At 41.1% G+C, this 17,509-nt stretch overlaps 1 protein-coding gene across 3 annotated transcripts in view; it reads left to right on the top strand.

The window, feature by feature from the left end:
- The first annotated feature begins 2,123 nt into the window (after positions 1-2,123).
- Positions 2,124-17,509, top strand: part of fig4a (FIG4 phosphoinositide 5-phosphatase a) — a 60,860-nt gene continuing 45,474 nt past the window's right edge. For 2 of the 3 annotated variants that reach the window (XM_081695846.1, XM_027000907.3), the window contains exons 1-10: positions 2,124-2,260; positions 2,764-2,883; positions 3,910-4,008; positions 7,831-7,954; positions 10,206-10,362; positions 11,421-11,471; positions 13,076-13,224; positions 13,898-14,026; positions 16,827-16,927; positions 17,180-17,342. In XM_081695846.1, coding sequence (XP_081551972.1) covers positions 2,821-2,883; positions 3,910-4,008; positions 7,831-7,954; positions 10,206-10,362; positions 11,421-11,471; positions 13,076-13,224; positions 13,898-14,026; positions 16,827-16,927; positions 17,180-17,342 — 1,036 coding nt within the window. In that variant the 5' untranslated portion in view covers positions 2,124-2,260; positions 2,764-2,820. Of the gene's footprint in view, positions 2,261-2,763; positions 2,884-3,909; positions 4,009-7,830; positions 7,955-10,205; positions 10,363-11,420; positions 11,472-13,075; positions 13,225-13,897; positions 14,027-16,826; positions 16,928-17,179; positions 17,343-17,509 lie in introns of those variants that run through there. The other variant, XM_081695852.1, reaches the window with a different exon arrangement.

Raw genomic sequence — 17,509 nt, 5'->3', positions numbered from 1 at the left:
GTATCTACATCTTCTTATCTTTAACGTCTACACATGGCCATCATGCAGCAAACAAGTTCATCTTACGCTGTCTTCTATCTTCTTCCATTTTGCACTTTTCATTCTATGCATATGTTACCTCAGATTATTTTGATTTGGCGCTTCTCCTAATGTCGCAATGTACTTGACCTTAATCAATGTCAGTAGTCTAAGCTTTGTCTCTGTGATGTTGGGTGCAAAATTATTTTGATGCTACTTGAAGGTTTAGCTCTGCTTATCACTTTGAGTGAACCCTGATATATAGATGCACTTAAAGATGGTTCACCGTATGTACAAGGCACTATGCACTTTCCAGAGTTTTGAACATGTGCACTATGAACCCTCACTCCTTTGTCTGTCTCCCCGCTCCTCTTTCCATCATTCACCTTAGTTTTGCCACAGACCTTTCACATCTTTCTCTATTCCACCGCAGCCCAGGACACTTTAGCTATGAGGACGTCACCTCCTTAGTGTGTCTCATCTTTAAGGGCTTTGATCCTGCACCAGCCACTCTGAAGTCCTCCCCCTAAGTTGGCTGCACGATGCGTCTGGTTTCCTGATGGAGGTCTTGCAGTAACAACCCTCACAGAATATTTGGCAACCGGAGCGGTGACATGTGCTGCACCAATGGGCTAGAATGAGGCCGAGCGGTTCGGACTTGGGCTGGAAACAGGAACCGCTATGGTACGAAGTGCAAGGGAGAACATCTTGAAGGCATTACAGCACACAGAGTCAAAAGTTGAAAGAGTACCAGGCTGGGGTTTTTAATACTGATCACAATGCATCTTCCTTGTGTCATTCTTGTACACACACACACACACACACACACACACACACACACACACACACATACTCTCTCTCTCTCTCTCTCTCTCTCACTCCCTAGCTCCCTTTTTTCTTTGTTTCAAATTATAATCCATGATGTTAGATTCTCCATCTTTGTTGCATCTTTGCAGGGAAGATAAGGCCTTGTAGTGTAATCCATCCTAGAAGAACAGTGCACATGGATGTATGCATGTGTGCTTATGTGTGCAGGAGATGGTGAGCCCATGCGCAGCATTTAGCTATACACCTCGCGTCTAAATTAAAAGGACATAAAGAAACTCAGAGGCCAAAAAAAAAGAAAAAGTGGTTTCAGACCATTGTCAAAGGATGGGGACAGAAGATCATGGTTAAGGCATAAATAAGTTGAGGGTGGAAGGTAGGGGGAAGGATGAACAGGAGAAAGTGCGATTCTTCCCAGAGCCCTGGGGTCTTGCCAACACAAACCCGGCTCTCTCCCTCTCCAGTCCGGGATGCCTGTCTGACCGGGGGAGGGACATGCCGGCGCCGTGCCGATTCCTTAGACAGCTTATCTCTCCCCCTACACCCCCCTGTGATAATGCTGTCAAAATAACAGCCAAGATACACTACGGTGAGGAACTGGTTAAAACCTGGGTTCTGCCTGCCCACCTTAGATGGCTTGCTCCTACTTTCTCTCACACACCCCACTCTCTGTTGGTCACACAGGTAAAGGCGTGTAAGTTCAACAGGGCTTTGTGATAACATTAACTCCTGTGAAGTCCAATTTATCCTCAGTGTTTTACTGTATAGTGCAAAAAAAGGATGATGTTAACTAAATTTAAAATTGAATTGCCCCCAGAAGAATGTGAATCATTAAGTCTAAGCAGTATTTTGTAATTTCATGCACGAGAACCCATGCTCATAAAATGCTGAATACAGCGCTCTAACATTTATTCTTGAAACTGATACTGCATTTTAAGGTCAATACCATCTTAGGGAGACTAAGCCCCCTGTTCTTAATGACTTTATCAACAACGACATCTAGAGGCATTCGATATGTATAACAAATGTATTTTTATAGGTACGTTAAGATGCGTACTGCCCGACAACCTTTTATTTCTATAGACGGTTATGTTTTGCTACAGCTGATATGTAAAAATCATAGTTATTTATTCAAGATTTCTAACAAGATTATTAATTTACCTTTTTCTGGATGGTTGTTTTTTTACTGCCATTCAAGGAAAGAAGGGCAAACAGTGACCTGATATCATTCAGTCCGTGTCAATAATATCAGTTTGGCCTTCGCTTTATGTCTCAGTTGTATGTCCGTATCAGCTGTGGTTCTTGTCACCTGATAGGAAGTTGGAGTGCGCCTGAGCTCAGCCTCTAACTAGCTACCAACATTAAGTTAACTAACATTTCCCGGTGGTTCGGAGCAAAATGGAATAACGAACTTACTGTAAGCTTGGTATAATGTTGAATATAGTCGTCTGTTTCCCTAAGGACATAAGTCTGGCTAGCGCTTTGTGGAGGTTACAGGATACTGTCGTTTTTAAACTAGATTTCAATAGCCAGTCTGCTAGCTAGCTAGCTAGCTAGTTAACGTAGCTAACCTAACGGTCTCGTTAGACTTTGTTAACTCCCAGATTTCTTTATCTAACTAACTATAAATGTATGAAGGGTGAGTTAAGTCCCTTCCTTGCTCTTTAACGTAAGATATTGGCTAAACCTGTGACCTAGCTAGCTAGCTAACCTAGCTATCAAAATTCCGTTTAGCTAGGTACCTAGCTAGCTAAATAAATGAATGTATAAGCTACCTGGAGGTCTATTCTAGGGACGTAGCTAGAGCTAGCTGAGTAAATGTATGGCAGCTCAATGTTAATGGGTTGTAGACGGTGCTGTGTTAAACGTAAGCTAGAAAAGCTGTAGCGTTAACAGTCACTCGTTTGTTTGTTTTGCCAGCAAACTGCGCTCGCCGGGATACTAAGCATTGGCATCGGCTGACACTGCGTCGTCGTCATGCCTTTGACAGCTGCTGTTATCGGAGGCGTGCAGAAACTGGTCCTGTACGAGACAAGGGCGGTGTGTAACAACACTGTTTTCTAAGTCGCATTATAAATGAACGAGGCTTTCATGATTTTAATTTGTCGGTGTTTAAATTATATTCCTGCCATTCCAGATTTAATTTTAGATCCGTGGCACTAGATGGCAGTCTGGAACTGCTTTGAGAAGCATCGGAAAACTTGACGCTAAGTCGTTGCACTCTAGCGTTACATGTGTTTGGTTTTTTCTGGATAATTTCACTGTCTATGTAGGACAAATTTAATTATACTGCTACATTTAATTGTAGGTGTTTAAACGAGTGTATATTTTTGTTCCTTTCTTAAGATTTATACTTTTTGTGACTTGAGTGTTGCTGTACTTGCAGGGGTGGGAGTTGGGGGGGGGGGGCGGGTGTGAAGGGATGTTGAGGAAGGAGGCTCATGTAAGTTTTCAGATTTTTGACAGTGCTGTCTAAAAGCTACTAATGTCACTGTATTTCTACAGCAAATAGACAGTAGAGTACAATGTTGGGACATTAGTCTGTTATTCCATTGTGTGAGTTTAATCCAGGGAGACGTTACGGTCACTGGGGATTTAATAGGACAGGCTGTACAGAACATATCAGCCAGTCAGTGCTGTACGATAGCCATACTGTTATTCTCTTTTGGTCTTTTTTCCTTGAACCTCATATTACAGCATTTATGTAATGGTAATAGAATAATAGACATCTTATACATTTACTCTGGCCAATCTTACATTCTGTACACTGGAAAGGGAGTCAGTAAAGACATCCACATTGTACTTTGCTGTGGCTTTACCCCAGAGAGGCAAGGTGAAGTTTGGCCAGAGACATGTCAGATGGATGAGCTGCAAAAAACACAAGCTGCCAAACCTAAATTAATGTCTCTTCAAATATCACCATCATCTCTGTCCTGTTTCCTCTCCACACAGTCCCTCAGCTTTCCTTTAAGCCTTAAGTGTAATGAGGGACAAAAATCCATGATGCCATTCAATCCTTTGTAATATACCTCTTCTATGTAATAATTTTTCTTTCTCCCTCCTCAGAGATATTTTCTTGTGGGGTGTAATAATGCCCAAACCAAGCACCGCGTCCTGAAAATTGACCGCACTGAACCGCGAGACCTCGTTATTATTGATGATAAGGTGAGTTTCTATGTGCCAATTGACTCACGTCTGTTATGTAATGGCATATTGCACAATAACTCACCTCTGTTTTGCTAACAGCCTGGTAGCACAGCTGATTAGACACGCACACACACTTGCACTCTAATGGGTTTGGAGTGTTGTGTTTGTGTGAAGGTGGGTGGGTTGGTGGGTGAGTGGGGATGTGAGGGTGAGAATTACATTAGTCTCCCCCAGACCTGATTTTCTCAACTTTCAGTGTTCACTGGGCTTCACAAAACAGCATTTTCTATAGACAGTTAGTCCATGTGTGTGTGTGTGTGTGTGTGTGTGTGTGTGTGTGTGTGTAAGAGAACGTGTCAGTGGGAGCATCTTGGATAGTGCCCTTAAAAATAGTTTTATTCTAAATTGGCTTTCTAGTTACAATTAATTGTCATATTTTTAATTTTCCCTGTACATACTAAATTTGGGATACACAATAATGGGACAGTGTCCAGTGTATTCTTCAATGGACACGTATTGTTTCTTTGTTCAGATTTGCAAATGATTGTGCATTATTATGCAGTGTCTACTGAACTACTGAAAATTGTACTGCTTATTGAGAGGCTCCAGCAATCAAACTTGGCTCATTCCAGCTAAAGAAATGGCATATACTCAGCATACACACGGTACTTCTGCTGATGATGGGAAACAATCTTAGGAAGTGAGAGAGATGTACAGAGTGACAGTGCCTCCATGATTTACTCACATAGGCATCTTGTGCCCAGAGGACTCTTCACATCAGAATGTGAACATGGACAAGTTTCTTTTGTCCTGTGTTCATGCTGAACGTTAGCTGCAGTTTGCAGAGTAACACATTTAGCTAATCATTTCACTCAGTGACTTGATTAGCAGCATCAGTACTGTTACCTCACTGAGAGATAGGATATGGGATTTTCAGCAGTAGTTTACACTTCTAGCTTAGTTTTCTGCTCAGAACAAAAGATTTTATAATTCCTATTTTACTATTTTTTTTTATCCAGTGGATTTGAGTATTCAGTCCAGTTACAGACAGGGTTTAATTTGGGGCAGAGGTCTTGGCTGGTACCCTGGAGGAAGCTCAGACTATGATTAAATATAATGAAGGGCAATTACAAATTTTGCATAAATTTACTGGATGTGTGTCATGCTGTCAGTTGGTATTTTATTTAACATGGGAACTAAATAGCATTGTGAGAACACTTACCTGTTTGACAGTAAAACCAAATGAGATGTGTTCTCCCTACAAGTGAAAACCAAACCAGAGCAGCATCTGATCAGGCCCCAAGCCTAAACTGATTTAAATTGCCCCCTCCCCAACATCAATTACTGTTTATTTTTAAATTGGCCCTTAATGATTTGTGGCCAGCTAAGGTTATTTATAATAATGATATTTAGAGTAGATTAATATAGCTCCTTCTCTTAGCAAAAAAGTCTTAATGCCCCCCTCCCCCCAGATCATCACCTTAAAACCATCATCAGTTTCAGTGAGATCATCAACTATAGTGAGAAGAGTGAACAAGGAAGGTGTTGAGCTTGGACTTGAAGGCAGAAAGTGAAGAACAGTGTAAGAGATTGTGCTATGGAGTTATATAGGTTTGGGGCCATGACACATAGACCACCTATGACCTGTTTAAACTTTGGGTCAGCTTGAGAGTCCATTACCAGAAGACATGATGGTGCAAGAAGGGGAGGAGGGATGAAGAAGCTCAGTTAGGGCAGAGCTGGGCTGTGTAGGGGATTAGTAGGGGGGCATATGTTTGTAGAGGGACTTTAAACTGGACATGCAGTGAGATGGGTAGCCATTGTAACCAAAGACTGGGGTGACATGAGCAGATGCTTACAAAAGGAATTCTAGCTGCTGAATTTTTATTTATATATTGCAGAGAACGTAAATATTTGTCAGGACTGCCAATAAAGAGAGTTAAATTAGTCGAGACGGGAGGATATGCAGGTATTGTAGGTATCACTATACCATTTTTTTTTCTACAGCAGTTGCTATTCACAAAGCAGCTTTAGAGAAATCAACTTTATGGGGAATCTGTGTTCATGCTCCTAGTGAGCAAGCCAAATGTGACAGTAGCAAAGAAAAACTAACTGCTAGAGGAAAAGACCTTGAGAGGAACCAAAGAAGGGGAGCCCATCCTCCTCTGGCCAACACCAGATGGCAAACCAACAACACAAAAGGAATAAATATGCTTATAACAGTATTGAGTTAAGAAATTACTAATGAAATGTAGAATGGTGGATAAAAAGTAGATGTGTAATCATTTGGCATTGGGAAAAGACATGCAGTGCTTTGAAGATGGAGAAAAGCAATAATGTGCCCTAATGTAGGGTCCAAAAGTGACAGATGAATCAGGGATCACACCCAAATTACAAAACTACTGGGAAAAATATGTAAATAATCAAAAGATGATTGCTCAAGGGCTGATCCTTCGAGGATACCTTGTGAAACAATTTCAATGGCAGGTTTATTTTTTCCAAGGAAAGCGAACTGAAATTTATTGGTGAGTATAGGAGATGAACCAGTTAAATATCACTAACACCTGTAGCAGATGTGAAATGACACACTCATCATTTATGGTATCAAATGCAGTGCTTGAATCTAAGAGGAGAAGGTTGTTGGTAAAGGTGAGTAGATCATTAAGAATATGTAAGGGGAAGGTCACATATAAGGAGACTCACTACTGTGAAATGCATGAAAACATGATTGATAGATTGCAGGGTTCCAAAATGGTAGTAGCAAGACCAAGTATTTAAAGAATAAGGAAGAGTGCAGGAGGTGCAGAGCTCTTGAGTATGGACAAAAGCAATTGCTTTATTAACAAAGTGACAAAAAGTAACATAACTGAGTGGCCCTTTCCTAAGAAGATAGATGGCATAGGGGGAGTTCAATTTTGCTGTATAATATGAGCTGAGAGCAGGATCTAAAGGCAAGAGAGGTTCGACAGCTGAGTTAAGAAGTTTATCATTAGGATCAGGTGTTGAGTTGACTGAAGGGAAATGTAAAGAAATAGTAATGGTACATATACATGCAATATAGCATTCCACCTCTCTAGACCTCACCCATCCCATTATGCAATACTGTCTAGTTTACTGTCTTGTGCTGTGTTGTTTATGATTCCTGTTTATTGTATTTTCTGTCTGGTTGCACTGTCGGCTGTATTTTTCATAATGTTTGCACTGTTACCTGGAGCCGTATCATGTCATGTAGCATCGTGTTCTGGGGGAAACTATATTTCATTCCTCACTCAATATGTCTGTGGAGAAAAAATCATGAAGTATAAATGACATTGACTTTGACTTACAGCAGGCCTGTTCTTAAGGATATGGTTGAAGTGATTTGAATGAACAGAGACCAGTTGCATCTGTTGCTGACCTGTGGCTTTTAGAGCATGCAGTTTAGGAGTGAACCATGGGGAAGATCGACCTGAAGGAACCAGTTTTAGCAGGGCCACTAGGTTAAGTACATCAGAGAGAGTCCTGTTATAGGGAGACATAATAATGCCATCTGGGGCAAGAAATTGTGACCACGTTTACGCAGTTTCAATGATCGTATCTTAATGCGTCTGCAAGACACATTGGACCCTGTTCCGAAGAGGGCCACCTCAATATTATTCATGTTATCAGAAGATTAAAATTTTAAGGGTAAACTGTAATAATGTAAACATTAAAGATACTTTGCATAGTTAACAGAATGTATAATTTATGTAGGGTGTGTATATGCGACATGTGGCAACATTTGCTGTGTGTGTGTGTGTGTGTGTGTGTGTGTGTGTGTGTGTGTGTGTGTGTGTGTGTGTGTGTGTGCGCACCCTTCAGCATGTGTATAGTCAGCAGGAGGTGCGCGAGCTTTTGGGGAGGCTGGACCTGGGCAACCGGACGAAGATTAGCCAGAAGGGCTCCGCTGGCCTGTCCCGTGCCGTGACTGCCTTCGGCATTGTGGGTAAGCTACTATTTGAAAAGTGAACAGATATTTCTATCATTAAAGCAAAATAAGGGTATGGAATAAGCTATCTGTTTGCACTGATCAATTAACAGTATAGTGACCTGTATGAAGAGTTAAACTCAACATGATGGCATAAGGATCTGCTTGTTCTAGATTAGCATCACCTCATGTGGACTGCCTGGCATCATTGATTTTACCCATTGTTGGGCTCAGGTTCCTTGTACACTGTCATGGTGACCTTTGGTGGGATACATCTGTTGGCTGACCTAGATTTTATGTAATTAATTTAACTCTTTATTTGCTGAGGGCTTTGTGATTCCTATGAATAGCACCAGGCCCCAGTTACTGTGACAAGGTACTGTGGTACATTATGTGAAGTAGGAGCTCGGCAGACTCCTTAAAGAACACGTCAGTCATCATTAATGTTATTCAACTGACCTAATTAAAATTATGAAAGCCTCTAGATGAGTAATATTTGTAATAGGAGTACTGTGTGTTTTAGTATTATAGCCAGTGGGAAAAGTTTGAATAGTGAAAAAAACCTGTGTGTGTGCCAGGACTAAACTAATTACCTAACTTTTTTGTGGCTTAGGATTATTATATTGGGTATATTGAGAAGGCTCTTTCAAATGTTCTTTTTTAAAAAGTGCTTTTTCACACCTTTGCTGGGTGTGTTAAAGTTTCAGCAGCTTTTTCCTGTATCTGTCCCTCTTCTCTCTTCTCCAATCTGTTCTTTCTTCTGATCTTTTGGGTGGAAATGTCAGGGTGAACTTCAGAGATCCCTGCAAACAGGTCCAGAAAGATTCGAAGCAGGAACCAAGTGAAAGTAAATAGAAATGTGGGGCTAGGGAAAACACTTGAGCTCAGTCTTGCTTTGTCCTAGAGCACTTCCACTCTACTTTGTGCTCAAAAGTACAAAGTAAAAAGGTAAAAACAAGGGGACACAGTGTCATTGATTTGAAGCACCATTATGACACCTCCACCTTCTGGAGAGTTTCCTGCTTGCTCTCCATGAGTGAGTGAATATCCATCCATCTGACATCCATCCATCCAGTTTCATAAGGCGCTTTGCATATAAAAAATCACAGTTAAAACAAATAAATACTTAAAAAATACTTCCGAACATGTGCCCGAGGTAACACTCAGAAGAGTTGACTAGCCAGTTTTCATTCAGCATCCGCCACTGTGATGGTGAGCTCGTTTGGGCAGGACTGCGCATGCGGCTGTGAGAATCTGTTAGGAAGATTTTGGAAGGCAGTAATGCAGCTCTGGGTCCTGACCTACATACGGCCCAATGTTGATTATTGACACAAAACAAGTTGGCTCGCAGCCCGAAATAATTACGCAGACAAGCAGCGCTTTCACTTTACCTCCCATAAGCCTTACACAACAGCGCCATGACATTGAACAGAGGAATTAAGTTTAAATTGATACACAAACACGCACAACACAAATAGACCTACTGAGTCTAGCATCTGTCATGAAACACTGAACTGGCCTTATAATGCTCTTGATAGACCTAATTTTTAGATCAGACATATCTTTAAAAAAAAAATAAATAAAAAAAATAAAAATAGCCCACACAATTTTGTCTCCCAGCTGCACGCCGGCAATGAGCACATTTTGTAAAGTTTGCTCACTGTTGTTGAATAATTGGTTTGGTACATGTCATTAGAGATGTTCCTGGTGTTTTTGTCATTTACTTATTTATCCCATGAGCAGTAAACACTGTAATGTAGTGATTTTGGTTAGTCATGATTAGCACATCTGTGTCACAGTTTGCATATGTGTGACACTCGCTGACAGGAAGTGATGCTCCCTGCACTTCAGCATGTACTACTTTGGCGTGAAACGATTTTTTAGTAGACGGGTAGATAGACCGGCTCTGATTATGATCCAATACATCGTCTGGAGAGTTGCAGTCATATTTGTTAGTCATATTTGAACTGGTAGAATTCGATACTGGGACACTGCCGTATGTTTGCTGAAACTAACTTGGTTCTTAGTACAAAGGCCACGGACTATGAGACTTCTAAATGAATATTGTGTAAATGGATGAACTCTGGGATAAATGCTTTAAAACGTTATTTTCACTATGAATTGAACCAAAAACAAACTGATTTTGTTGTTTATTTGCCATGTTAGTCTGTATGATTATACGTGAATGATTATACGTGAATGAAGTTGACGCAGTTTGTGTGTATGTGCATTCACGTATGCCATGGGTCTTATTTCTCTGCTTTTGTAGGCTTTGTTCGTTTCCTTGAGGGCTACTACATTATCCTGATCACCAAGCGGCGTAAAATGGCAGACATTGGGGGTCACTCCATCTATAAGATAGAAGACACTAACATGATCTACATTCCTAATGATTCAGTGAGAATCACACATCCTGATGAGGCCAGGTAAGTTTAAGCTGTTATTTCTCATTTCTCTTTGTGACTGCATCACTACACTCTCGGTCGGTCTCTTGCGCACGCACACAAACACACGTATGCACGTGTGCGCACACACAGACACACGCACACAAACACCCACTTTCATTTTTCAAGTATAGGTCACACTAACCTCAAGTAGTAATTCACACATTTCTCACTTCTTCCCATGTGTGCGTGCAGTTCTGTGAAGCAGCTGTGGCTTAAGACACCTGCGGCTTCATCCCTGCAGTGAACAATTACTCTGACAGATGTGACAGAGCACAAAGCTCTCTATTTAGCCATTTATGATCACATAGGGATGGACAAAACATCTTCATTATTGCACTTGTAACAGAGACTGACATTTCTTAAGTGTTGATGTCCAATAGATTGCCCAGATACGTTTCATTAAGAGGACAATAAAGAAATGAACAGGTTAAGTAAATTACTCCCCACGTGTATTGTTAATGCTGGTATAAGCTGTTGTTAAGCAGCACTCCAATTATTGATGCTGAGGGACAAAGATGTGTTAAAGCTTTGTACAACGGAATGATGTATGTCATTAGTTAATATTAGCTAATTGTGAACTTGAGCATTAATAAAGTCTAAGTAATGTAAACTAAGGAATTAACACCATTACAGAATCATTATCTTACTGTATGAGCAGTGAGCCTTTCTCTAACCACAGACATTGATGTCAAACATTGTCATATTTGACTAAGCTTCACAAAAGGTTTATGATAGTACTGTGCTCCTATCATGAAGACAATGTACCATGACCAGTTATACTGGAGTTTGTTTCTGAATGGATCATATAATCTTTAAATTAAAATTCTGCTGATGACAACTGATATGTCCTATTTACAAACATGAGACCCGGGAATGGCAGAAAATAACATGCCGACAGCTAGTGCCAAAATGCATGTGCTGTTTTACGTGTGATACTGTGTTGCTCTCAAATCACATCTTAGGTGCGACTCCATTTCTTCCTGTGTTGATGTTGCTCACTGCTTGTGCCACCTTTAACCCTTAGTGCACTTCCACAGATACTTGAGGATGTTCCAGAATGTGGATCTGTCTAGTAACTTCTATTTCAGGTAAGTGTATTTTTTTGTGTGTGTGCACGCGCACGTGTGTTTTGGTATATCTTGTACAGAACACAGCATGATTGGGCCTTAAATAAGCCTCACCTGAGGTCAAAGTTGATCCTGTTTGTAACTGCGTAAGGAGTGTGGGGCAGCGTGGTCTGTGACACATGGTTGATCCTGGTTGATTTTAGGTTGCTTTTGTGTCATTACAAAAACCATGTGTAGCGTTTTTGTCCTTGTCTCCATTGTGTGTGTGTGTGCGTGTGCGTGTTTGTGTGTGTGTGCGTGTAGTAAGGAGCACAGGATGTGTTGTATTTCTGGTGGACCTTGGTAATGTACCTGGCTTTTGTGTCTGTTCACGTGTCTTTGTTCACTGTCTTTTTCCTTCTTTTAGTATAATTGTGATTGTATGTGTGTGTAAAAAGCAGTAAAGCTGGTGTTGAAGTTAGCCTTGCATGTGGAGATACCTATCTTAAGATTTTCATTTCTTTTTTAAACCATATTTTATATGTGGAAACATTTATTTTTTTACTATAATGTAATTGCACATTTTAGGTTAATTCTGGCAGGTTTAAATTAATATCACATTTGTTGCAGGTTTGAAATCTTGCAAAGGGTCACAAGGACAAGGTGTGGTGGTGTGGTGACAAGGTTGTTGTTTCCCACTCCTAGCAACCACTTGATGCACAAGTGTGCACGTGAGACTGTATATGCCAGGCGACTAAATGTCTGACTCCCAGCACCTCTGTTTAAAGCGGCATTACCTCTCACCACAGCCTTATCAACATGCTCTGGGTATGCAAGGACTATGTTCAATCCCCCCTTCCATGATGGCAAGTAAAGGGGATTCTATGAAAAGCTTTTACTGACATTCATTCTGAAGGTTTTTTTTATCCAGTGTAACCTTGTGACACTGGATTGTTTCAGTCAAGTGAGCATTTAGGCAGACTTTTTGTCCACTTACAACCCTGTATAGAGTTTTGTTTTTCTATCACTGCTATCCAGCAGTCTGTTACAAAATCACTGACTCATATCAAATGTCAGGCTCATCACGTGTGTGTCCAGTTAGGGCATTTTCTTTCTTTTCTTCCCCCTTGCCTAAGAGCTAACCTTTTGCTTAAATACATGCTACTCAGGGTCCCATTTCCTTCTGAACTGAAATTTTCATCACTTAGGATGAAATTGTTAGCTGTTTTTTACGTTTTTTACAGTGTTCCTCATTTTAGGCTTTGGAATTTTCTGGTGGGGGTAGGCCAGTCAAATTGCTTAAGTGCTTATTAAATTTTGGACTTTCTCACACCACTTTAAAGTTACAAAGCAATGGCTCACACACAGAGAGAGACTAGTTAAAATGTCAGCAGTCTGTAAATTGCATTTTGCCCAGATGAAAACCACATTAATCAGAGGTGTCTGAAGACAAATCAAAACAAGGGCAAAAAACAAGACCTTTCCCCTCCTGTGTTTTACTTTTTAGATGACCAGCTGTCACCTAGCAGTGGGTGCAGTTTGCAGTTTTCACCAGTTTTCACCATTAAGAAGCTTCACGTCACCCATTGCTTTCTCAGTCCAGTTGAGTTTGAAGGATGGTTCTTCTTTTTCCTTTTGACCTCTAGCTATAGCTACGACCTGAGCCACTCCTTGCAGTATAATCTGACCCTACTTCGAGCTCCCTGTGACCCCGGTGAAGTGGAGGAGCTTCACACCAGCACTAGCAAACAGGACAGCTTTGACATTTTTGAGGATGAGGGTCTTCCTACCCAAGGTTTGGGTCTGTCTGTCTTCCTGTGCAACTTCTTTTCTGTCTCTCTCTCTCTCTCTCTCTCTCTCTCTCTCTCTCTGACTTTTCACATATCCATCAATCTCTTATTTCTCACGTGATTATTTGCTCTCTCTTTTTGTCTGTAATTCATTACCATTAAATGACAAGTGTGCTCTTTTCCAACCCATGCAATATTTAAATTGTCTTGGTTACTTGATCATGGCAAGCTTCACCCTGCTCCTCTGCTGCTTTTCAGTGGGCTTAAACATATTGTAACAGGGCTAGCCTTCAAACCTTAAAACCCAGGTCAAGATCCTTTTAGAAACCAGGAGTCTTGCATTGTAGTCATAGTGTAGTCAGGTGTAAAGTTCACCAGTTCCTATCCTTTATATTACTTTTAAGACTCTTAGATCCATCAAGTTCTGGAGACTTGAAAAAAGTATTGGAATACTGTACAAATTACAATTGAATATGTAGTACAGTGTACAGAGAAACTGTATTTTAATTAAAACACCAAAGAATAACTCTGTATACCAAAGTGTCAGTCTATACTTTAATAAGAAATGTTAAGTTGCTTTAAACTCTTAAAGCTTATAAAAAGATAATGGGTCCATATGAAATATTATTCACCTTTTTATATGTGAACATTACATGTCTGTTTTCTTGTCTATTTCAGTGGTCCACAGCCTGAGGAATGAACCTTACGCTAAATATGTGTGGAATAGCTGTTTGCTGGAGAACATTAAGGACACAGTGCATCCAGACTGGCTTATGTATATCATCCATGGCTTCTGCGGCCAATCTAGTATCCTTGAAAGTGTGTGTGTGTGTGTGTGTGTGTGTGTGTGTGTGTGTGTGTGTGTGTGTGTGTGTGTGTGTGTGTGTGTGTGTGTGTGTGTGTGTGTGTGTGTGTGTGTGTGTGTGCGCACAAGCAAGTACATGCCACACTAGTTCTGAATTCTGTATCGATCAAGCTGTCTTATGTTGAGCCACGTGATAAAGGTTTACCTTGAGTTTTCTAGATTGAGATTAAAAGCCTATGCCTGGACTAGAAAGAGGTAATTCACCATTAGCACCACAATTTATTTCCAGGCAAGGCTTAATTCATGTCTGGGAAACTGTCTTAGGTTTACTTTTACAGCAATCTTTTAATGTTTTCTGTGCCAGCTTCAAGTCAAATAAACAGGATTGTTGTTTTCTTGGTGCGACTCTAGTGCTCACTGGTCCTGTCACCCCTCTTCAGTGTTCCCTTCCTCAAGCCATCCACAGCTTTCTCTGCCTCTAATTTTCTCATTCCTCTCTTGATGGAGGTGTCCTGCGGACACGTGGAGTCCTCAGCGAGCTTTTAAACCTTTGACTACTACTGAATTTTTCTTCTTAGTATTTGTAATATTTATTTGTGTGTGTCGTTACATATTATACATTAAACTTTTATCCATCTACTTTTCAGAGAACCCAGAAATGTTTTCAGGCATGTGCTCTGATAGCTGTAAGGTACAGTTCTAAGTTAGTAGAATTGAGAAGAAATTCTTGGTAATCCCAGTTTATTCAGATGTTTATTCATTTTGTATTGACAGAAGTAGTTACTAGGAATGTTTCACCTAAATCAGGATTAGTGGTCAGCTACGGAAAGCCACAAAAAAGAGACTATAACTATGAAGAGCACCGATTTTAAATCACACTGATTATGAACGAGATTTAAGTGTAATGCCAAAAGGATATGGCTTAAATGCATATTTAAAAAAACGAATTGATTCTGCATAGTTATTGTGTGTAACAGCCCTGTGGCAAGTAAACAAGTTGAGTTGCCAGGGAAGGCCCTGCAGTGTCAGTAAGTGAGAGGAGTTGTAGATTTAGTGGCCAATGGCAGAACTAAATGGCATTGGCTGAACAAAAACAGTAGCTCCACTTAGAAATTATACATGCTCAAAAGTGTCAGGATGACACAAATACCCTGTAACATGCATTCATTTAAAAGGGTTCCAGTGGTTTTGTGGCCAGCAGATTAAATATTTTAAATAAACAACAAAAAAGCCCATAGGGTTTGTATGCCTGCTAAATACTATTACAAATTCATCCTCTCTCTAAAGCCTTCTCTCTTCCTCTTACTTTTCCTCTTCCCTTTCTCTGTCTCTTCCCCCTCTGTCTCCTTCTCTCTCTCTCTCTCTCTGTCTCTACCACCCTCACTCTCTTCCTCTTTCATGTGCTTGCCTTTGTGTTTGTGTTTTGACTTCTCATCTGCAGAGATTAAAGCCTTTGTCCAGCGCCATGCCAAAATACACTTTCCACATTGTTTATGCATGTGTACTTGTCCTGCTTTGGAATATGCCAGGTTTGGAGGTAATACACCCATGAAAACAGTTGTCTTTTTGCTGCTGTAGTCTGTGTGCGCTTAGCAAAAGCGAGAGAGAATATAAAGACTTGAGGATTCTACTACTGAATGCATGGAATTGAGCTTTTATACTTTTATACTCAACTTTATAAAGGCTCCATATATACATATGCACATGTGACAAGAAGCAAATGTTACTTGTGTGAATTCCTGTGTGTTTAATTTGGCTGTGTTATCAGAGCTTTTCTAGGTTAAAGATGGACCTGCAGTTGATCAGAGCTTTTCATGATTTGTTTTTGTTATTCATGGCATAAACACAACACAGCCACAGCTTCAGGCTAGCTACCTATTTCTCCAAGTCAAGCTATCTTCCTTTAACAGTAACAGACCAAGATCAATAGAACAAGGTCAAGAATGAGAGACAATTAAGTCACATGATTCCCCACTTAATTGAACTATGCTCCTGCAGAAAGAGTTTTGAGATGGAGGTTGAGTAATACCATTCCTCCATGATGTTCAGTTTTCATGACATTGCTTTCAGGCCTGTACGTCATCTGCCTACATTCTTGGTAGACTAATGCCTGTGTCTCAAATGGCACATGGCATAGTACTGCAGCTTTGCCAGAAATGTCTTCATGTAATAGGGTCAGTTGCATTTCTGGTGCACTGTTCTCAGCAACCAGTCTCTGGCTCATGTTTTTTTTGCCTCAAATGTTCTTTGCCTCTTCTCTCTGCTAGTGTATATTTCAGTGACCACATTAAGCATTTTTCCTTAGTTTCAGTTTTGCTAACGGAGCCACCAGTTGCTAAGCAACAAGCTGTCCTAGTAACAACCAACCTCCTCACTCAGCGGTGTTGGTGAGCTCCGCCCACCACGTCCTGCTGCTCGCTATGGTTCTATAGCCATTGAAAGAGCCTATCTTGGAGCAGTGGGCGGCTCGCTGCCAAACACTGAGCAGGTGTTGAGTCTGGGTCGGGGTAGGCCATAACAGTCATTAGAATTCTCTGACCCATCCGGCTCACTTGACGCGAAGCTTGCATTTCACACCAGATTATTTTGTTGTTGCATGTCGCTATGGAAATTTTAAAAATGTTGGGGAATAAGCAAGGACTGTGGTTGTCTTGGCTCTGCGTGTGTGTGTGTGTGTGTGTGTGTGTGTGTGTGTGTGTGTGTGTGTGTGTGTGCGTGTGTGTGTGTGTGTGTGTGTGTGTGTGTGTGTACGCACGCATGCATGCACACACGTATTTGTTCATCCTTAACTCCTGGTCTCAGAGTTGCTGATTTATGGGCGGCCGGTTTATGTGACGCTGATCGCTCGCCGCTCCAGCCGTTTTGCGGGGACCCGCTTCCTCAAGCGAGGGGCCAACTGTGAGGTACGGGGGCTTATGACTCCTGTGTGCTATGAACGGGGGCTTCATGAATATGAGGCATATCCCTGTGTAGCTCTGGTTTTTCCACTCTGCCTACCTTCTGTGGTGTCCAAACTTATAAACAGCCATTACTGGCAGAATTGTGCTTTACATATATAATGTGCTTAACTTGCACACTAACACTAAATGGCACCAAAATTCCTGACAAACACAAACTGCGTGTCCATGTGCATATCTGTATGTGTCCATCCAAAGGGCGACGTGGCAAATGAGGTGGAGACGGAGCAGATCATCCATGACGCATCGGTGATGTCCTTCATGGCGGGAAGCTACTCATCCTATGTGCAAGTGCGAGGCTCTGTGCCTCTCTACTGGTCTCAGGACATCTCCACCATGATGCCCAAGCCGCCAATACGCCGTAAGCCCTGCCCTCTCTCAAGCACCTCACAGCCAGGTTTTGTCATGTCTTTACCATATCCTTTACCATCAACTTGTATAAGACCATCAAAACACACGGCAGATATTTCCTTTGAGTTTCTATCGGCTACATGGCACTATTAGCTGACACGAGTGTGCCCTTTATCA

The sequence above is a fragment of the Electrophorus electricus genome, chromosome 2 (genome assembly GCF_041902795.1).
Source record: "Electrophorus electricus isolate QZ-2024a chromosome 2, ASM4190279v1, whole genome shotgun sequence".
Taxonomy (NCBI): domain Eukaryota; kingdom Metazoa; phylum Chordata; class Actinopteri; order Gymnotiformes; family Gymnotidae; genus Electrophorus; species Electrophorus electricus.
The sequence above is the reverse complement of the archived record's forward strand: the minus strand, read 5'-3'. Positions and strand labels throughout refer to the sequence as shown.